The 16,374-nt window shown below is 40.8% G+C and overlaps 2 protein-coding genes across 2 annotated transcripts in view; both read left to right on the forward strand.

The window, feature by feature from the left end:
- Positions 1–631: 631 nt before the first annotated feature.
- On the forward strand, positions 632–6,760 carry LOC148388410 (dynein regulatory complex subunit 11). The gene is made up of 20 exons (XM_088395274.1): positions 632–1,003; positions 1,680–1,746; positions 1,935–2,262; positions 2,337–2,456; positions 2,743–2,922; positions 2,994–3,065; positions 3,143–3,348; positions 3,430–3,514; positions 3,579–3,677; positions 3,768–3,843; positions 3,904–4,010; positions 4,086–4,163; positions 4,265–4,329; positions 4,806–4,888; positions 5,338–5,445; positions 5,504–5,703; positions 5,789–5,875; positions 5,965–6,142; positions 6,205–6,443; positions 6,542–6,760. Exons 2-20 carry the CDS (start codon positions 1,736–1,738, stop codon positions 6,674–6,676), a joined length of 2,457 nt encoding a protein of 818 aa, XP_088251400.1. The 5' UTR covers positions 632–1,003; positions 1,680–1,735; the 3' UTR covers positions 6,677–6,760.
- A 1,707-nt stretch (positions 6,761–8,467) lies between these two features.
- The window catches only part of obscna (obscurin, cytoskeletal calmodulin and titin-interacting RhoGEF a), a 30,002-nt gene continuing 22,095 nt past the window's right edge, over positions 8,468–16,374 (forward strand). Inside the window, exons 1-20 of the mRNA XM_088395291.1 lie at positions 8,468–8,614; positions 9,813–9,878; positions 9,956–10,222; positions 10,361–10,522; positions 10,621–10,725; positions 10,942–11,208; positions 11,313–11,582; positions 11,679–11,945; positions 12,033–12,296; positions 12,381–12,647; positions 12,725–12,994; positions 13,065–13,331; positions 13,454–13,720; positions 13,800–14,072; positions 14,150–14,413; positions 14,486–14,752; positions 14,847–15,113; positions 15,190–15,459; positions 15,577–15,843; positions 16,098–16,373. Coding sequence (XP_088251417.1) covers positions 9,839–9,878; positions 9,956–10,222; positions 10,361–10,522; positions 10,621–10,725; positions 10,942–11,208; positions 11,313–11,582; positions 11,679–11,945; positions 12,033–12,296; positions 12,381–12,647; positions 12,725–12,994; positions 13,065–13,331; positions 13,454–13,720; positions 13,800–14,072; positions 14,150–14,413; positions 14,486–14,752; positions 14,847–15,113; positions 15,190–15,459; positions 15,577–15,843; positions 16,098–16,373 — 4,597 coding nt within the window. The 5' untranslated portion in view covers positions 8,468–8,614; positions 9,813–9,838. The remainder of the gene's footprint in view (positions 8,615–9,812; positions 9,879–9,955; positions 10,223–10,360; positions 10,523–10,620; positions 10,726–10,941; positions 11,209–11,312; positions 11,583–11,678; positions 11,946–12,032; positions 12,297–12,380; positions 12,648–12,724; positions 12,995–13,064; positions 13,332–13,453; positions 13,721–13,799; positions 14,073–14,149; positions 14,414–14,485; positions 14,753–14,846; positions 15,114–15,189; positions 15,460–15,576; positions 15,844–16,097; position 16,374) is intronic.

A 16,374-nucleotide genomic window follows, 5' to 3' on the forward strand; every position in this document is an offset into this window, starting at 1 on the left:
ATTGGGAGAAACATGCTTTTAGTTTTATTACTTTTGCACATTTTCTGGGGATTTAAGCAAAACTTATACTGTATTTCAAAATAATCAAGGACAAAGGACAAAATAAAGCAAACGGGGCCATGATCTTAATTCCCTCCGTTACGGGGTTTTTATTTGTCTGTGTTTCTTTCATTTTCTTTTAATTTAGTTTAGTTCAATATTAGAACATAGCTATAATTTGTTTTTGGACAAGATCGATTGAATAAGCATTTCACAATGTAATTACGATACAACGTCATGGACGTTTTTGTTTATTTGTTTTTAAAAAAAAAATCCCCAACCTTTTTTGTTAGAGGCGCTACATTGATATACATTACATTCCGGTTCAGTAGGTGGCAGTGTCGCCTTTACGCTCGTTGCAAAACCTAAGCCAACGTTCTGACATTGTTTTCCGTTTCCATGGCAACCAACTTCGTCTCGAGGTACGTGTTTTGACGATTGACTTTATAAAATAACGTCATACCTAATTGTTAATTTTTTTGTACTACAAATTACACTTAAAGTGATGTAATCAATCATTTTTCATTAATTAATTTCCTTTGCGTGGATGATCGTTGTTACTCTTAAATGTAATCAAGCAACCATTGCGGGTGTTTATACTCAAGTTTGGATGAAATTGGCGATCATAGTCATTTTCAGTGTTAATAAAAATAATGACATTGGAATTCAGGGGAATTTAGCAGCGCTCGTTGTGTAAAATGGATAAAATCACACGTCATTAGTTATTTACGTAATAAAACATGAGCTCAGAGTGGATGCGTCATGATAGTGACCTAAGTACGGCAATGGAAGGGGCGGCGATCAAAATTAATATTGTGGTTTTTTTTCTTCTGCACATTCTACAATTAACGTCCATGCTGGTGTAGACAGAAGAAAACATGGCGAAATAAATTAATCCCATTTGACCATCCATCATGGGCGGAGATTTGAATAACAGCACTAGCATGACGTGCAAAAAATAGAGGTGAGGTTGCATTGCAAGTAAGTGATGAAAAATGTTTTTTTTATTATTATTTTTTTTTAGATACATTACGTACATCTGGTTAGGGTAGTCGTCTCTCAGTTTGTAAGTGCTCAACTGTTAGCACTGCTCAGGAGTCAAAGGAATGAGGAATTACTTCAGGATTACTACCACCATGTTTAACTTGTTTCACACAGATTGTGCACATGGGTCAAACTCAAGGCAAAGGTTCAAGTTAAATGTGGTATAGCAAATCACGTGTTTACTTCTTAAAATCTGCACCAAAATTTAAGAAATTTTGTCACATATGTCAATATATTCCAAGCAGTTTTGGAAATTATGAAAATTCTTACTAAAAATGAACAAGAAATTAGCATTTCTTTGACTTCTGATCTCAAAATAATAGTCTGTTGTGTATTTCTAATAATATGGAATAAATTGTTTACATTTATATGGTTTCATTCGCAACAGTTATTTGAGGGAAACACAACAACAATGAATTTGACACTCCTGCTCACTGCTTACATTCAAATGTGGCCTGTGTGAACATAGACTCATAATATAACTATTGTTATATATTATTCATATATCTAAAAAAGAGTGTAAATCGAATTGTCCCTCTAGGGAACAATTAAATGTTGTTGTGTTCACATCACAGTTTTTAATTGCTTTTTTACAGCTTCCACCCACAGGAGACTTGACTAAGAGTTATCCCACCTCTGTTCCAAAAAAGAAATGTCACAAAGGTAAAAGTTCCCAGCGGTCACAGTAGTTAGGCCAACGTATTATTACAATTTTTACTCCAAGTTCCACCTAAAATTGTTGTTTTATGTACTACCAATATCATGATCAACATTAAAATACAGTAGCATAGTCAGCCTAAGTGTTCATGTATTTTTTTTTTTCCCCACTAATGACTGAATTTCCTTCCCAGGACATACAACGAGCTGTGGGCAGAGGCCCAAGTGGAATTGAGTCGTCTTTTAGTCGATGAAGTTCCCCCTCAGCCTATTCCGCCAGAAAAGGACAGAGTATTATTCTTCCAAAGAGTAGCCATGCTGTACGTGCGCTATCTGCAGATTTTCAGACAACTAGAGAAGGTCTACGATCAGTTGGTGCAGCCTCAGAAGAGGCGACTTGTTCTGTATACCCTCGAAAGTGTAATGGGTCGAGTCTTAGAGTTGAGGAATGAAATGGTGGAAAAAGAGTTATGCGAGTATCATTACATGGATGATGTCCTACACGACCTAAAGCTCACACCTGTAAGTTGGAGTCCTGACAACTAGATTTAATAAAATCAAGTTGATTTGACTTCTGTCAACACTTCTCTCACCAGGCTGACCTTGAGATTCCCATCCCGCACTATTTCTTGAGTGAACGCAGCCAAGCAACTGAAGAGAACGCAACAATGCTTACAAATATCCTTCAAGCAGTGGAGACTACTGGAATGCAAAAAGTCAGTGAGACGTCATACTGATGGTGGGCTGATACCGCGTTTATTTTTTTTGGGATCATGGAGACGGATGATATAAGCCGCTGATACTTAAGATTTGGCATTGTGTTAAATTAAATTGTATTTATCAAAAGTGCTTTAAGTCTCGGTACTTGGTATCGTAAGTACATAAAGAGTGAATTGTACTTGAAAAAAAAAACTGGTATCGAACGTCATTCAAAAATACATTAGCTTGCACAAGTGTATCTAATGAAAGCTCGTATTGTGTATTTTTCCACGGGCATATTAGCGTGCAATAAAGGGCATGAGTCAAGACGAGGCCATCCGAATCATTCAAGTGGCAGAGAGGGCACGCCAAGGTCGCCTGAGGGCCGCCTTGAATGAAGCCAGTCGAAGATTGAGCAAGATACCCATGGCTGAGGCGCCTGAGCCCGCTGATATGGACCGAGCCGCAATCCGCATCCAGAAGGTTCTTTGTTGTCAATAATCCCCCAAATGTTTTTCTTTAGTTTCACCAATTTTGTTGATTTTAATTTGAAGGTTTGGAGGGGCTATGTAGAGAGGAAGAAAACAAAGGCTGCTCGCATTGAAGATATGACTTTTCTGGGAATGGTAATTGAAGTTCTGCAAATTCTACTTTATTCACAAAACTGCTGTCTGTTATTTTATATTGCAAACTTTTCTGTCAGATCCCACATCCAAAATATCAGGCACCATGTGAGGCCATAATCACTGCCCGAGCCAACGAAATGGCCATCCGACAGAGGCAGAAGGAACATCAGGATGATTACCAAAAGGCTGTGATGGAAATCACAAGCCAACTGATCGAGGTGGAGGGTCAAGACATAGGCAATAACCTGAAGGAACAAATCAGGCAGTGGTTTATTGAATGTCGGTTAGTTGGACACAAAGCTCTTGTTTTGATTTGTGTTTAAATTGTTGAGCAACTTATTCAAGGTATTTCTTTTTTTTTCAGTAATCTAACAGGAGTATTCCCAGACTTTCCAGATCAGGATGAGGGAGGATCAGCCATACTTTTTGCTGAAAAGGATTATCAGCTGGTAAGACACATTTAGAAAAGTTGATTTACAGGCATGATGTTTGTTGTTGTTTTTTTTTTTTTAGGTAGTGAAAGAAATGGAAGAAAATGAAGAGGATGACAAAAATAAAAAAGGAAAGGGCAATGACAAGAAAGATGCAAAAAAATCCAAGGAGAAGAATGCGGTAAAATTCATTCGTCTCTTGAATTGATGAAAAGGGAATAATTACCGTCCAACAAACTAAATCCATCATGTAATATGAATGATCACACAGGAAGAAGAGGATGGCTTGGTGATGTTACCATCTGCTTTTTTGGCAGATTTGGAAATGTGCAATAAAACCTATGCCGGTAATTCAACTCTAAGCCGTTAAGCCGAGACAATCGCTCACAATGTGAGTTTTTCCACAGATTTCTGGGAAACCCGCACCGAATCTCGAAATTTTAACCAGCGGCACGAGGTGGAGCTGATCAAGGAGGAGAAAAGGGTGGACATTTTGTCAGAGATTCGGATAAAGGTGATGATTTAGGGATGTAAAAGATAAGTTAAAGAAAAATCAGTATGCCAACATCAATATTGTTTTCTTTCTCAGGTGGATGAGGATATGAGACAGGAACTGGCAGACTGGAGGCTTGCTGTTGAAAAAACCCCAGCTAAAGTTTACAAAAAAGTGTGTATTGTGTTGAGTAAAGACAAAAACAAAATCTAGTATGCTTCAGCGATACTTGGCCGCTTTGCTTGAATTCCCGTCAACTGTGTCACTATTTGCAGAAAAAAGCTGGCAAGCGTGATAAGAAGAAGAAGAAAAAAGGGGAAAAAGATTTGACACCCGATAGGTGAGACATCTTTGCAATGTATTTTGGCGCCAGTTAGTGGAATAAGAATACACACATTGGATATGAAAAGCCTACAATTTTTAAGATGTTTTTTTTTTTTTTTACTTCCCCTCTAGAAAAAATCCCCCCCAAAAAATCAATTGAGTTGTAGAAGTTATAGGTCACATTAATAGTGGATTAAATTAATATTGGTCTCTTGATTTTTACTTCGGCTCTAGAAAAGATTAAATTGAAGCAATTGGGTACAAATTATAGGTCACATTAATAGTAGATTAAAAACAAACAAACAAACAAACAAACAAACAAATAAATAAATAAACAAATAAATAAATAAATAAATAAATAAATAAATAAATAAATAAATAAATAAATAAATAAATAATCTTGGTCTCTTTTATTCATATTGCACAAATCTTGTATCTGAACAAGGGTGTGTAGACTTTTTCTATCTTCTGCAGTTAACTCATGTCTTGTAGGACTCTTGCATCTCTATGTCAAGAGATGGTGGAGGAGGGTTTGTTGAGGCAAGTCAAACCTGTGCAAATGCAGGACTACATTGGTAAGTCATGGCAATTATTTTTCTCCAATAAATCAAACTTGATTTATCCCTAGCTGGAGTTTTGAGTTTTTCCTTGCGCTCTTGGGAGTTTAAGATCAGTTTAAGATCAGGGGATGTTTGAGAATATCTTTCGTTCTTCACATTTCCTGAGTGTTGTTGTTAGTCACCTAAATGTTGAACAGAGGCTGTGATTTACCGAAGTCAAATTCCTTGTTTGGCACGCTCAAACATGGCGAATAAAAAACTCTTGAATCTTGAATCTTATTATGTGGATTTTTTTTTATATGGTTCTTGGAGTGGCTCTGATTCGGTCGACCTAATGTGACCAATGAGTGTATTTTTATTATTTTACAGTAATGTGCTGCCCTCTTCTGGTGTGAGTTGATAACTCCAAGCTCATGCTGATCAGAAGTTACCGAGTAATCAATTTCTTTTTTTTTTTTTTTAAGGTGACTTCAACTATCTTGGAACCACACTGAGACGGAATGACATCGAACCCATGCCTTCAATGGCGGACGTGCGACAAATCGTATCTCTCTATGGAATTCTACCTTTAGGTAAGACAGAATAGAAACAAATTGTTTAGAGTGATTATGAGTTGTTTATCATTTGCAGGTTCTCAGGTAGTCCACCAGAAGGCCCCCTTTATAAAGGCCATTTTACTAGCCGGCCCACCAGGAGTTGGTAAGAAGATGTTGGTCCATGCAGTCTGCCAGGAGACTGGCGCCACCCTATTTGACCTTTCCCCTCTCAACATTGCTGGGAAGTATCCCGGCAAGAGTGGCCTGACAATGATGCTCCATTTGGTGTTTAAGGTTTGCTTACGTTTCAAGTTACCAACACTCCTTAAATTGTCATGACAAAGAAAAAAAATGCAAATCCTTACATGATCATTCACAGGTCGCAAGATTGATGCAGCCTGCAGTCATATTGATTGATGGTGCAGAGAAAATGTTCTACAAGAAAGTTCCCAAGGAGGAAAAGGCGGTATGTCTGAATATATATATATATAAAAAAGAAATACCGCATATAATTTGATCAATCTTTTCTAACTAAAACGCTTCACACATGTCCAGTTAGAACCGAAACGTTTGAAGAAAGATTTGCCCAAAGCACTCAAGCTGATCAAAGAAGAAGATCGTGTTCTTGTCATAGGAACAAGTAGAGATCCCATAAGTGCGGACATCAAGTCCATGTGTAAGATGTACACAAAGGTTATCCTCATCCCAAGGCCGGACTACGGATCCAGATTCAGTAAGAAACGACACACTAACGCAAAACTCGAACAAGTTTGTATTAAAATGAATGTATTACAGTTTTGTGGAAGCAACTGATCGAAAAACACGGAGGGAAGATAACATCAGCGTTGGACCTCAGCTCCTTGTCAAAAATTTCGGATGGCTACACCCCGGGTTACATGATCCAGGCAATCCAGCAAGTTATTACCAAGAGACGACTCCTTCTGCAAGATAAGAGGCCTTTGACCGCTATTGAGTTTGTGGCACCATTAGCCAAGTTCACACCCGTGTTTCAGGATCAGGAAGAAGCCTTAAAAGTACTTTTTCTTTTATTTCATACAACGATTATCAAAATATTATTTGAGAAAATATGAAGCAATTTTAATTGTATTTGAGTGTGCGCTTGTGTGTCCAGAAATGGTATGCAAAGACTCCCTTGGGAAAGAAGCGAGCTAAGGCGGCTGCAGAAAGGGAAGAAGCACTGCAGGCGCTAAATAAAGAGAAAGCTGCCCCGAAGAAAGGAAAAGGAAAAGGAAAAGGAAAGAAATGATTTCCAAGAAATGTGTTTTAACATCTATGACTGTGATTATAAAATATATTATTTGAAATAAACTGCAATGTTGTACAAGTTTAATCAGTTTGTTTTTTTCCTGAAAGGTGCAACTTAGGTTTACCACAAGAGGGCGACAAAAACGCTTTTTAGGCACAATTGATGATTAGCATAAAAGCAAAAGGTAGTATAAGTGGCAATTATCCTTTTTAGCACCAATTAAGACAGAAAATAAAATCATTTTGAAGGTTGGTCAGAATAAGAACAAACTATATCATTTTTGGAGAGGTGAAATGAATGGTTAGTGTTTTAACTAGTTGTCATCTTGTAGGCTGTGCTGTAATTAGACGTGCGGGACTGTTGACAAGGCTTTAGTCAAGGACATCTAATGTTATTCTGTATGATGCAGCTGCCTGAGTATGGCATACTGCAAAGTATGTTATTACACCCACCTACAGGAAATGACTTTTAGGCCAGCTTAACAATTGAGTTGAAATATTTTTTGAATATATCGGCAAGTGACAATATTACAGCTGTTATGTTAAAGGAAATGTTACATGTGAGTCTTTGAAGGATTTGTTTATGATCTTTTTCTGTTACATAATTTTGGACCTCTACTTTCTATTCAAAAATAAACAAACCAACTCACTTAACAAAATGAACCTTTGTGATAAATGACGCAATGGAACTTTGGAAAGCGAGAGCGGTTTGTAGGCCACCATTCCACCCTTGCTGACGACAAGTTTTTTTTTTGTGCCGCTGCAGGACTGCGTGGAGATTACCGTGTCGATAGAGTTTCACTGGATTAAGGAGTGCTCAGTTCCACATGGGGCTGTCTATCAAGCCCAGCAAACACAATGCTGGGCCGTCCTGTGTTTGTGTTCTGTCTGCTTGTCTAAATTAGGAAACACATTTAAATCGGTTGTACGTCTTACTTTTTAATTAGATGTCTGTTGAGGTGCTATTATCTTTAGTTTGAACATCATTCAAAGGTAATCTTGTTTATCCTATGGAAAGTATGCAAAGCATGTGTAAGTGTTTTTTGGGAATGACGACCCAGTGAAATGTGTGAGCTCATTATTGCTTAATCTCTTCATGACCTTTCAACTGTGACGGTGGAGGAGGTTCCCCGAACGACAGCACACGTGAACATTACGGCCAATGACATGTTGCTTAACGAGCAGACTTAAACAGTCTTCATTCCTATTCAATTGAGTTTATAATGGAAATTACCATTCCTTATGAAATTGAGGTGAATCCTTATAAAATCCTGTCAGTAAAATTCCAGAGAACAAAATAAATTAAATGCGGCAAACTGTAAACATTTCGGCTAGTATGTTCGTCCTTCAGTCAAAGGTTCTGGGTTCAAATCTCTGCTCAGAGTTTGTATGCTCCGCCAGTACTTATGTAAATTTCCTCTTCCCAAATACCCAGAAATTACATCAAATTGAAAAATAGAAGAATTTAAGGGCTACGAAATGAATAGACGTATACAGGTCGAGCGAGATGTCAGAGCACTATCATAAATTTCTCGGCCTGTTATCTCGTCAATATTGCAACATTTTATTTGATTGTACTGATTCTATTGATGCATTCTGCTTCACACGATTGAAGCTATCTTTGCCCGCATACTGACAGAGAGCTATTTGGAGGTCAGTATGTGGGGAGGGATGTGTCAGCTGTTCACTAAATCGCTCCATCACAGCAGCAAGGGGAAAAAAAAAAAAAGTACCGGAGGCTGTCTTCTTCGGGGGAGTGCGACTCATATTCCCAATGTATGCATGCTGACTTGTTAATATAGTAAGCTTTGTTGAAAAGGATGTTTGTGTTTTTGTTGTGATGGTGTTATTTTATGCATTTAAGAAAAAGATATTTTGTTTTCCACCATGCCCAGCCAGTGTAAGGATGGATTTCTTTTAGAGTACATCTGAGTTAAAGGTGCGTACACTACTGGTGTTTTGTTTCTTGGCATGTGTCTTGATGTGTTTTGTGGATGGCTATTTGTGAATTATATCTTGGGCGTATGACATTTGTTTGGCCTAAATGTTAAGTTGAGCTATATTAAATTTGAATCCAGTGGTTTGTCGAGATGCTGTCCGAGTTATTCTGCAGCTGAAGCTATTTAGAGAGTCTTGTAAACATCTTTGTTTTCCTGATACTTGTATAGGCTCCAACTTCTTAGATTTGATATCAATCTATTCTCATTTTTTTAGCTTCCCTTTCTCATTTGAGTGTGGTAGAGACAGCATCGCAGCTGAGTCTATATTGGTGGTGATGAGCTAAGTCAAGCGAGGTGACAGAGATTAAACTCCTCGTCACTACAGGGGAGGTCGAGCATACCACCGTTGGGATCCACCGTATGGTAGTGATGCCATGTTTACTGACTTTTACACGGCCATCTTGGATTTTGTAACACTTTCTTAGCGGAGTTGATACCATCATAAGATGCTTTTGAGACATCCCCATTTCAAAAAGTTATGATTGTCTGTTGAATAATATTTCTTCTATCGGTAGCTGTTTTACTGTTAGAAAAGTATAGAGGCCAAACATGATTTTAGTCTATATATTAACTGCAAGCACAAACAGACAATGCACATGGAAATGGAAAATTCTATATGTGATCTTGCTGACAGGATGGACAGTATTGTCATGTGTGCTTGAATACTGAAATTCATTTTTAGAAACACCTCTACAGCATTGCAGTTTCCAACTTTGCAAACTACAAAGCAAACGATACAATACAACATTTATGGGTGACTCGACTGAGATCCGAAAATAGTCGTCTTGCAACTGGATGGCTTTGAGCCCAGTTTTCCCCTTTAAGTTTGGTAAATTGTACCAAGATGTGGTTGAGCTAGTCCAACAAAATGTAAATAAGACCCAAGCATGATTATTTTTGGTAAAGGTTCTGTACTGGAGCTAATCAAAGTACATCATACAAGTCAGATGTTCATCACTCCCAATAAAGAACTCCAGAAATAATTTCTATTGTTTAGTACAATTCAGGATTCTTTGCTTACTAAAGCGTGGTAGCTAATTTAGCAAACAGCTACAGGCAAACAGACAATCACAGATAAGTTTCCCATCATCCAAAGACTTACTTGTAGCTCATGTGTTTCCATTTCTGGACTGCAAGGTTTCAATCAATCAGAAGCAAGAAGTATGGCAGACAATATCCCTGGAGGAATAGTAGCAGCCGCAAGTAAGTTCTTCATTTGATTCAATTGCCCACATTGATTACTGAGTGCATACACAAACCTTTTTGTCTTCATGGTTCAGAGAACCGTCTGCAGGTGGTTAGAGGCTTGGAGGATGTACAAGTGTCGGAATGTGAGAGCTGTTCCTTTGAGGTGACCCTCAACTTGTCATACATCGAGGGAGTGTGGACCAGGGATGGGATGCGGCTCAAGTCCAAGCCCAACTGCCGCATCAGCACACACGGGAAAACGCATTCCCTGGTTTTAAACAGAGTGGCGTTGGCAGATGTGGGCTTGATCTCTTTCCAGGCTAATGGCATTCAGACCTCTGGGAGACTCACGGTTAGAGGTAGGCTTGGAAAACCAGCTAAGACCTTGAGAGTCCAAAACAAGTTCAAGATTCAGGTTTCATTGAGACTGTCTAATGGAACATGGAACATTCATGAAAACGTAATTGTTCTAACTTGTTTATTTAATTTCCTACCAGCTAGGGACATCTATATTGTCCAGGAACTTCAGGATGTTGATACTATGGAGCGTCAATCAGTCAGCTTCATGTGTGAAGTAAACCAAGTGGATGTAGATGGTCGGTGGTACAGAGATGACTGTAGGATCAGACCTGGGGACAACATCAAGATCAGACATCAGGGTGAATGAGCTACATAATTCACATAATGTAAACACATTTGTTTAAATGTCCTGGATGAAGGCATAGTGGTATTCTATCTGTTCTGAAACTGGTTTCAGGTAAAACCCACACCCTGTCTTTTAAGTCAGTCAGACCAGAACACGCTGGAGAGATCCGATTCACTGCGGAACGCGTCTCGTCTTACGCAACTCTTACAGTAAAAGGTGAATCCAAACATTTTTACCATTATGTTTGTGTTCTTGTGTATGTGCAAATTAAATTGTCACAAACCACAGTCATGCTACATTATGCATTATAGATTTGCTAAGCAGATTGGCGGACTTATTTATACAGAAGTCTAAGGGCAAAACACACACACAAAAAACGTAAACAAAAATTCTCAAGGTTTTACAACCATTGCATATTCTTCTGATTTTCAGAGCTGCCAGTCCAAATAGTACGTCCCTTGAGAGTCAAGATAGCCATGTATCACCACAGAGGTCTGCTGGAGTGCCAAGTTTCTCGAGCTAACGCACAAGTCAAATGGTACAAGAACAGAAAGGAGCTCGTGTCCAGCAAAAAGTACCAACTGGTCAGCCAAGACGTTTACAGACAGCTTACCATTGACGACGTCTGCTCGTCAGATGAAGACACCTACACTTGTGACGCAGGAGATGACAAAACCAGTTGTCAGCTTCTAGTTGAGGGTGAGATATATGCTTGCACTCCATACACAAAATAACAGAAATCATAAAACACAATTTATGAGTCACTAATAGAAGTGTGCTGCATGTTATGACTGTCCATGCAGAGCAGGCTATGAGCATCGTTCGGGGCATGAGCTCAGTGGAAGTGACAGAACCTGAGTCAGCGCTTTTTCAAGTGGAAACCAGCTTGAAGTCAGGAAGACCACCCAGATGGACCTTGAATGGGAATGTGTTGGAGCCCAGCGAAAACGTGGATATCTATAGAGAGGGTACCATCCACAGCCTCTGTCTCATTTCCACAGACAGCTCCATGTCGGGGCCTGTGGTTTTTGTCGCTGGCAAGAGCCGTTCTTCTGCGGAACTTACGGTAAAAGGTGGGTGAACCATCCCTCCCCCAAGTCCATCCCCCTCTGTGATCATTCAAAGGGTGTAGGTATCGCTTTCAGTCGGTGAAGTATCTCTCCCCGTAGAGCGGCCCCTCCAAGTTGTCCGCAATTTGGAAGATGTGGATGCCAAGGAGAACAGCTCTGTGACTCTGAGCTGTGAGTTTGCCCCCTCCCCCAGAGTGGTGAGGTGGTTTAAAGGTCGTACAGCTCTGAAGACTTCAAACAAGTACAGCATGAGGAGAGATAGGAAACGTGCAGAGTTGACAATCCATGGTTTGGTTGGGATGGATGCAGGGCAGTATCGCTGCACGGCGGGGGGTACACAGAGTGCGGCACATGTTAAGGTCGAAGGTATGTAGGCTAAATATGATTCATCGAGCTCAGACCTGATCTATATTTGCCGCTTGTATTGGATTCACTTTCTTTTTTTTGTCATAGTGCGAAAACTAAAGCTGGTCAAACACCTTGAACCAGTGGAACTTGAAGAAGATGGTGTTGCCAGTTTTGCTTGTGAGCTCAACTATGTGGTTGCCAACGTAGAGTGGCTCCTCAACAATGTCCGCCTCTATTCCAATGCCATAAACAGGATCCAACACATGGGTACCATGCACAGCCTCTTCATTAAGAAGCTGAGACCCCAGAACAGCAGAATCACCTTTAAAGCTGGTCTTCTTTCCGAGACAACAACTTTAAAAGTCAAAGGTCAGCTAAAATAAGAAGTCTTCTGATATTTATTTCAGAGAAATTTCCCATCAATTCCAAAATTATGTTTTCGATTGCCTTTAGAGCGACCTGCGGTCTTCCTAAGACCTCTGGAAGATGCAGTTGGGGAAGAACAAGGGGAAGTCTGCCTCCAGTGTGAAATTTCCAAAGAATCTGTAATCCCAGTCTGGAGAAAGAATGGCATTGTCCTGACGCCTGATGATAAACATGAGTTGTGCCAGTATGGGAGGTCCATGGCACTGATTATTCACTGCTTGAGTAAAGATGACGCTGGACAGTACACCTGTGACCTGGGCACCAGCCAGACCAAGGCTAAAGTTACTGTTCATGGTTGGTTGAAGAGAAGTCCAAATTAAATATACCTGGACATTGCAAATTCAAATGCTCTTTATCTGATCTATTTACAGATTTACACATCACTATCATCCAGCGCTTGAAGACAACCTCCATATTGGAGGGTGAAAGCTGCACTTTTGCATGTCAACTTTCTCACGTTCTTAGTGATGAGCCTTTCTGGACCATTAACGGTCAAGTGGTTGTCTCCAATGGACACTTCCAGATCATCAACAATGGGCGCAAGTACAAGTTGAGGATTAAAGATGCAGTTCTGTCCGACGCTGGAGAAGTGATCTTTGCCATTAATGACTTAAGCTGCAGGACCATGCTCTTTGTCCAAGGTGAACATCCAGTTTTAGAATCAATGCAAGATTAATTTGCCCTAATATGTTGGATGTCCTGTGATTTTAGAGAGGCCAGTGCACATTTTTAGGGATCTGCTGAATGTCAAGACTGTGCCAGGTGAGGATGCTGAGCTGAGTTGTGAGATCACCAAACCCGAGGTCAGCATCCACTGGCTGAAAAATGGCCATCAAATCAGGCAGAGTCACAAATACAAGATGAGTGTGGAAAAGAACCTGGCAAAGCTTATAGTCAAGAACACCACGATCAGAGATTCAGGAGAGTACTGCTGTCAGGCTGATGGGGTTGCCTCCCGTGCCAAGCTAGAAGTCCGAGGTAAGTACTTGAGAAAAATGGTCTGGATTATCACATTTTTCTTCAGGAAGATTCAGGAAAGATTATTGAGAGAAGGCAATAACAACAACATACTACAAGTTCTATAACGTGTATCATTCCAGAATTGCAGCACTCATTTGCACGAGAGTTAAAGGACAGCCAAGCAGAGGAAAAAGCTAAAGTGACTTTGGAGTGCGAGACCAGACAGCCAGCCAAGCGAGTAACCTGGTTGAAGGGCATGATGGAGCTGAGATCTAGTAGGAAGTATGTCATGAGGCAGAAGGGTGTGGTGCTGTCACTCACCATCACTTTTCTGGAGAAGTCGGACACAGATATCTACACGTGTGATGTTGGAACCATGCAGAGTCGTGCACAGCTGACTGTGCAGGGTGAGGAAAATCTCGGATACTCATTCAGTTAATTCTTCTCTGTTAACATGGCATTCCTTGTCCATTTTATGTCTGTCAGGCCAGAGGGTGGTGATCCTGGAAGAACTTGAGGACATAGAGTGCCTTGAAGGGGACACGGTCACATTCAAGTGTCAAATCTGTCCCAGTGACTACACGGGGGTGAAGTGGTACCTGGACGAGACTCTCCTCTACAATAATCAGCTTAATGAAATTCAAATGCTAGCGGGTGGATACCACACGCTGACATTTAGACAGCTAGCGCGCAAAGACACCGGTACCATTTCGTTTTCAGCCGGTGATAAACGATCGTATGCGTCACTGTTGGTCAGAGGTAAGGTTTTGTCTTTGTTTCTTATATTTTTCCATTTCATTCCATCTTTAGTTGCTTTGACTTGTTTACATTACCAGAGAGACGGCCAACCATTTGTAAAGCGCTTGAGGACTGTGAGGCGATTGAAGGAGGGGGCCTAGTTTTATCCTGTGTGACCTCAAAGCCTTGTCACATCCTGTGGTACAAAGATTGTTGCTTGATGTGGAACTCGTCAAGGTATTACGCAACTCGTTCCGGATGTGAGGCTCGGCTGGCGATTCGGGAGGTCTGCCAAGGTGATGCTGGGGTGTATGAGTGCAGTGCTGGATCTGTTTCAACGAGGGCTGTTGTAACCGTCAAAGGTATCAAGGGGGATTCTCCAACAAAATATTGTCAAACAATATTTTGCCTTACACTTCGACTCATGTTTTTAGCGATCCCAGCTGAGTTCACAAAGCCTCTTCAGAACGTAGAGTCCCGAGAGGGTGAGACTGCGACCCTGACTTGTGAGTACTCTCTGCCGGGAGTCCAGTTCCAGTGGAGAAAAGGCATTGAGAGCCTCAGGCCTGGAGACAAGTATGTGATGAAACAGAAACAGACCATAATTTCACTCATAATCCGATCTCTGAAGCCAGAGGACTCTGGGGAATACACTTGTCAGTGCAGAGGCCACCACACAACAGCAAGGCTCAAAGTCCAAGGTGAAGCCATGTCACTCATCTTGTTCTTCGTAGGGTTAGGGTTAGTCAAAATTGACCATTACTTTCTCTTCCTTATTTGTCTCTTGCTTTCCAGACATTCCGATTACATTCATCCAGCATCTGAAGAACATACATGCCGAGGAAGGGAACAATGTCATATTGCGATGTGAACTATCCAAATCTGGAATACCAATAGAATGGATGAGAAGCCAAGAAGTGCTGAAGAACGGGGTGAAGTACCAGATGAGAAGATGGGAGACGACATTAGAGCTTTTGATATGGAAAGCTGTTCCTGAAGACAGTGGGTTTTACAAATGTGTGTGTGCTGATCAGGTGACATCCGCCACAGTCAAAATCAAAGGTAGCAAGTATTTCTATCACCAAAGTACCTTATAATCGTGATTTATCGGTGCTAAATATTCCTGAACTCTCCTCAGCTCTGCCGCTGACCTTCAAGCAGAAACTGCGCAATGTAACCTTTGAGGAGGGAAACACAGCAATTTTACGCTGTGAGATTTCCAAAGCATCTGCCTTTGTGGAGTGGCAAAAGGGGGGGGATGAGCTCATCAAGAATGGCGACAAATATCACATTCGCCAAAGGGATACGCTGATTGAACTGAGGATCCTGGATGTGACGCCGGAAGATAGCGATATCTACACGTGCATTTGCGGGAACGTGGAGACCACAGCGGCCCTCACTGTGAACGGTACTGTCGTTGTAGTAAAAAGTATCAACATTTATTATTCGTACACTTTAAAGACATTTTCTGCTGTTATGTGTTAATGTTTCGTGAAGATACTCATAATTCCATGTTGCTTTTCAGCGCTCCCGATCACCTTCAAGCAGAAGCTGAAGAACCTTCAAGTGGAAGAAGGTCACAACATCACGCTCTCTTGTGAGATCTCAAAGCCTGGCGTTGCAGTGGAGTGGAGGCTGGCTGGTGAGCTTCTAGAAGATGGAGAGAAATTCCAGATGAAGCAGAGAGGCTCCGTGCTGGAGCTGACCATCAGCAATGCCTTGCCGGAGGACAGTGGCGTCTACACTTGTGTCTGCAGAGACCAGAAGACCAAGGCCACAGTTAAAGTCATTGGTATGTTACGTAAAATACAAAAGGTGTTGTAACTAGTTTAAAACATGGTTTTGAGTTTGGAGTCTTATGCCGATCCCTGACCACACAAATGGAACAAAATTCCGAGAGGAACACCCTAAAATTGTATAGATTGAAATGTGAGAGCAACTCCAGATATTTGAATCAAATGCAGTTTGTTGTCCATGTAGCAGATCATCTTCAGAGCTTTATTGACTACATGCCACAAACTGGAACATCTTCTTTGTTCTTTGAAGCTGTTCCCGCCACGTTTAAAGGAAGTCTGAAAAACCAGGAGGCAGAGGAGGGCAATAACGTGACGCTCCGCTGCGAAGTGTCTAAAACAGATGCCCTGGTCGAGTGGCAGAAAGACGGGAAGGTTCTGTCTGAGGAGATGTCGGGACGAAAGTATCACTTGAAACTTGAAAGGAAAACAGCTGAGTTGACAATTGTGAACGTTCAAGAGGAAGATGCCGGGTGGTACAGCTGTATTACTGGAGATGAGAAAACCACGGCAGAGCTAAAAGTGAAACG

This window comes from Syngnathus floridae, chromosome 13 (genome assembly GCF_059516105.1).
Source record: "Syngnathus floridae isolate MCC-2025c chromosome 13, RoL_Sflo_1.0, whole genome shotgun sequence".
Classification (NCBI taxonomy): domain Eukaryota; kingdom Metazoa; phylum Chordata; class Actinopteri; order Syngnathiformes; family Syngnathidae; genus Syngnathus; species Syngnathus floridae.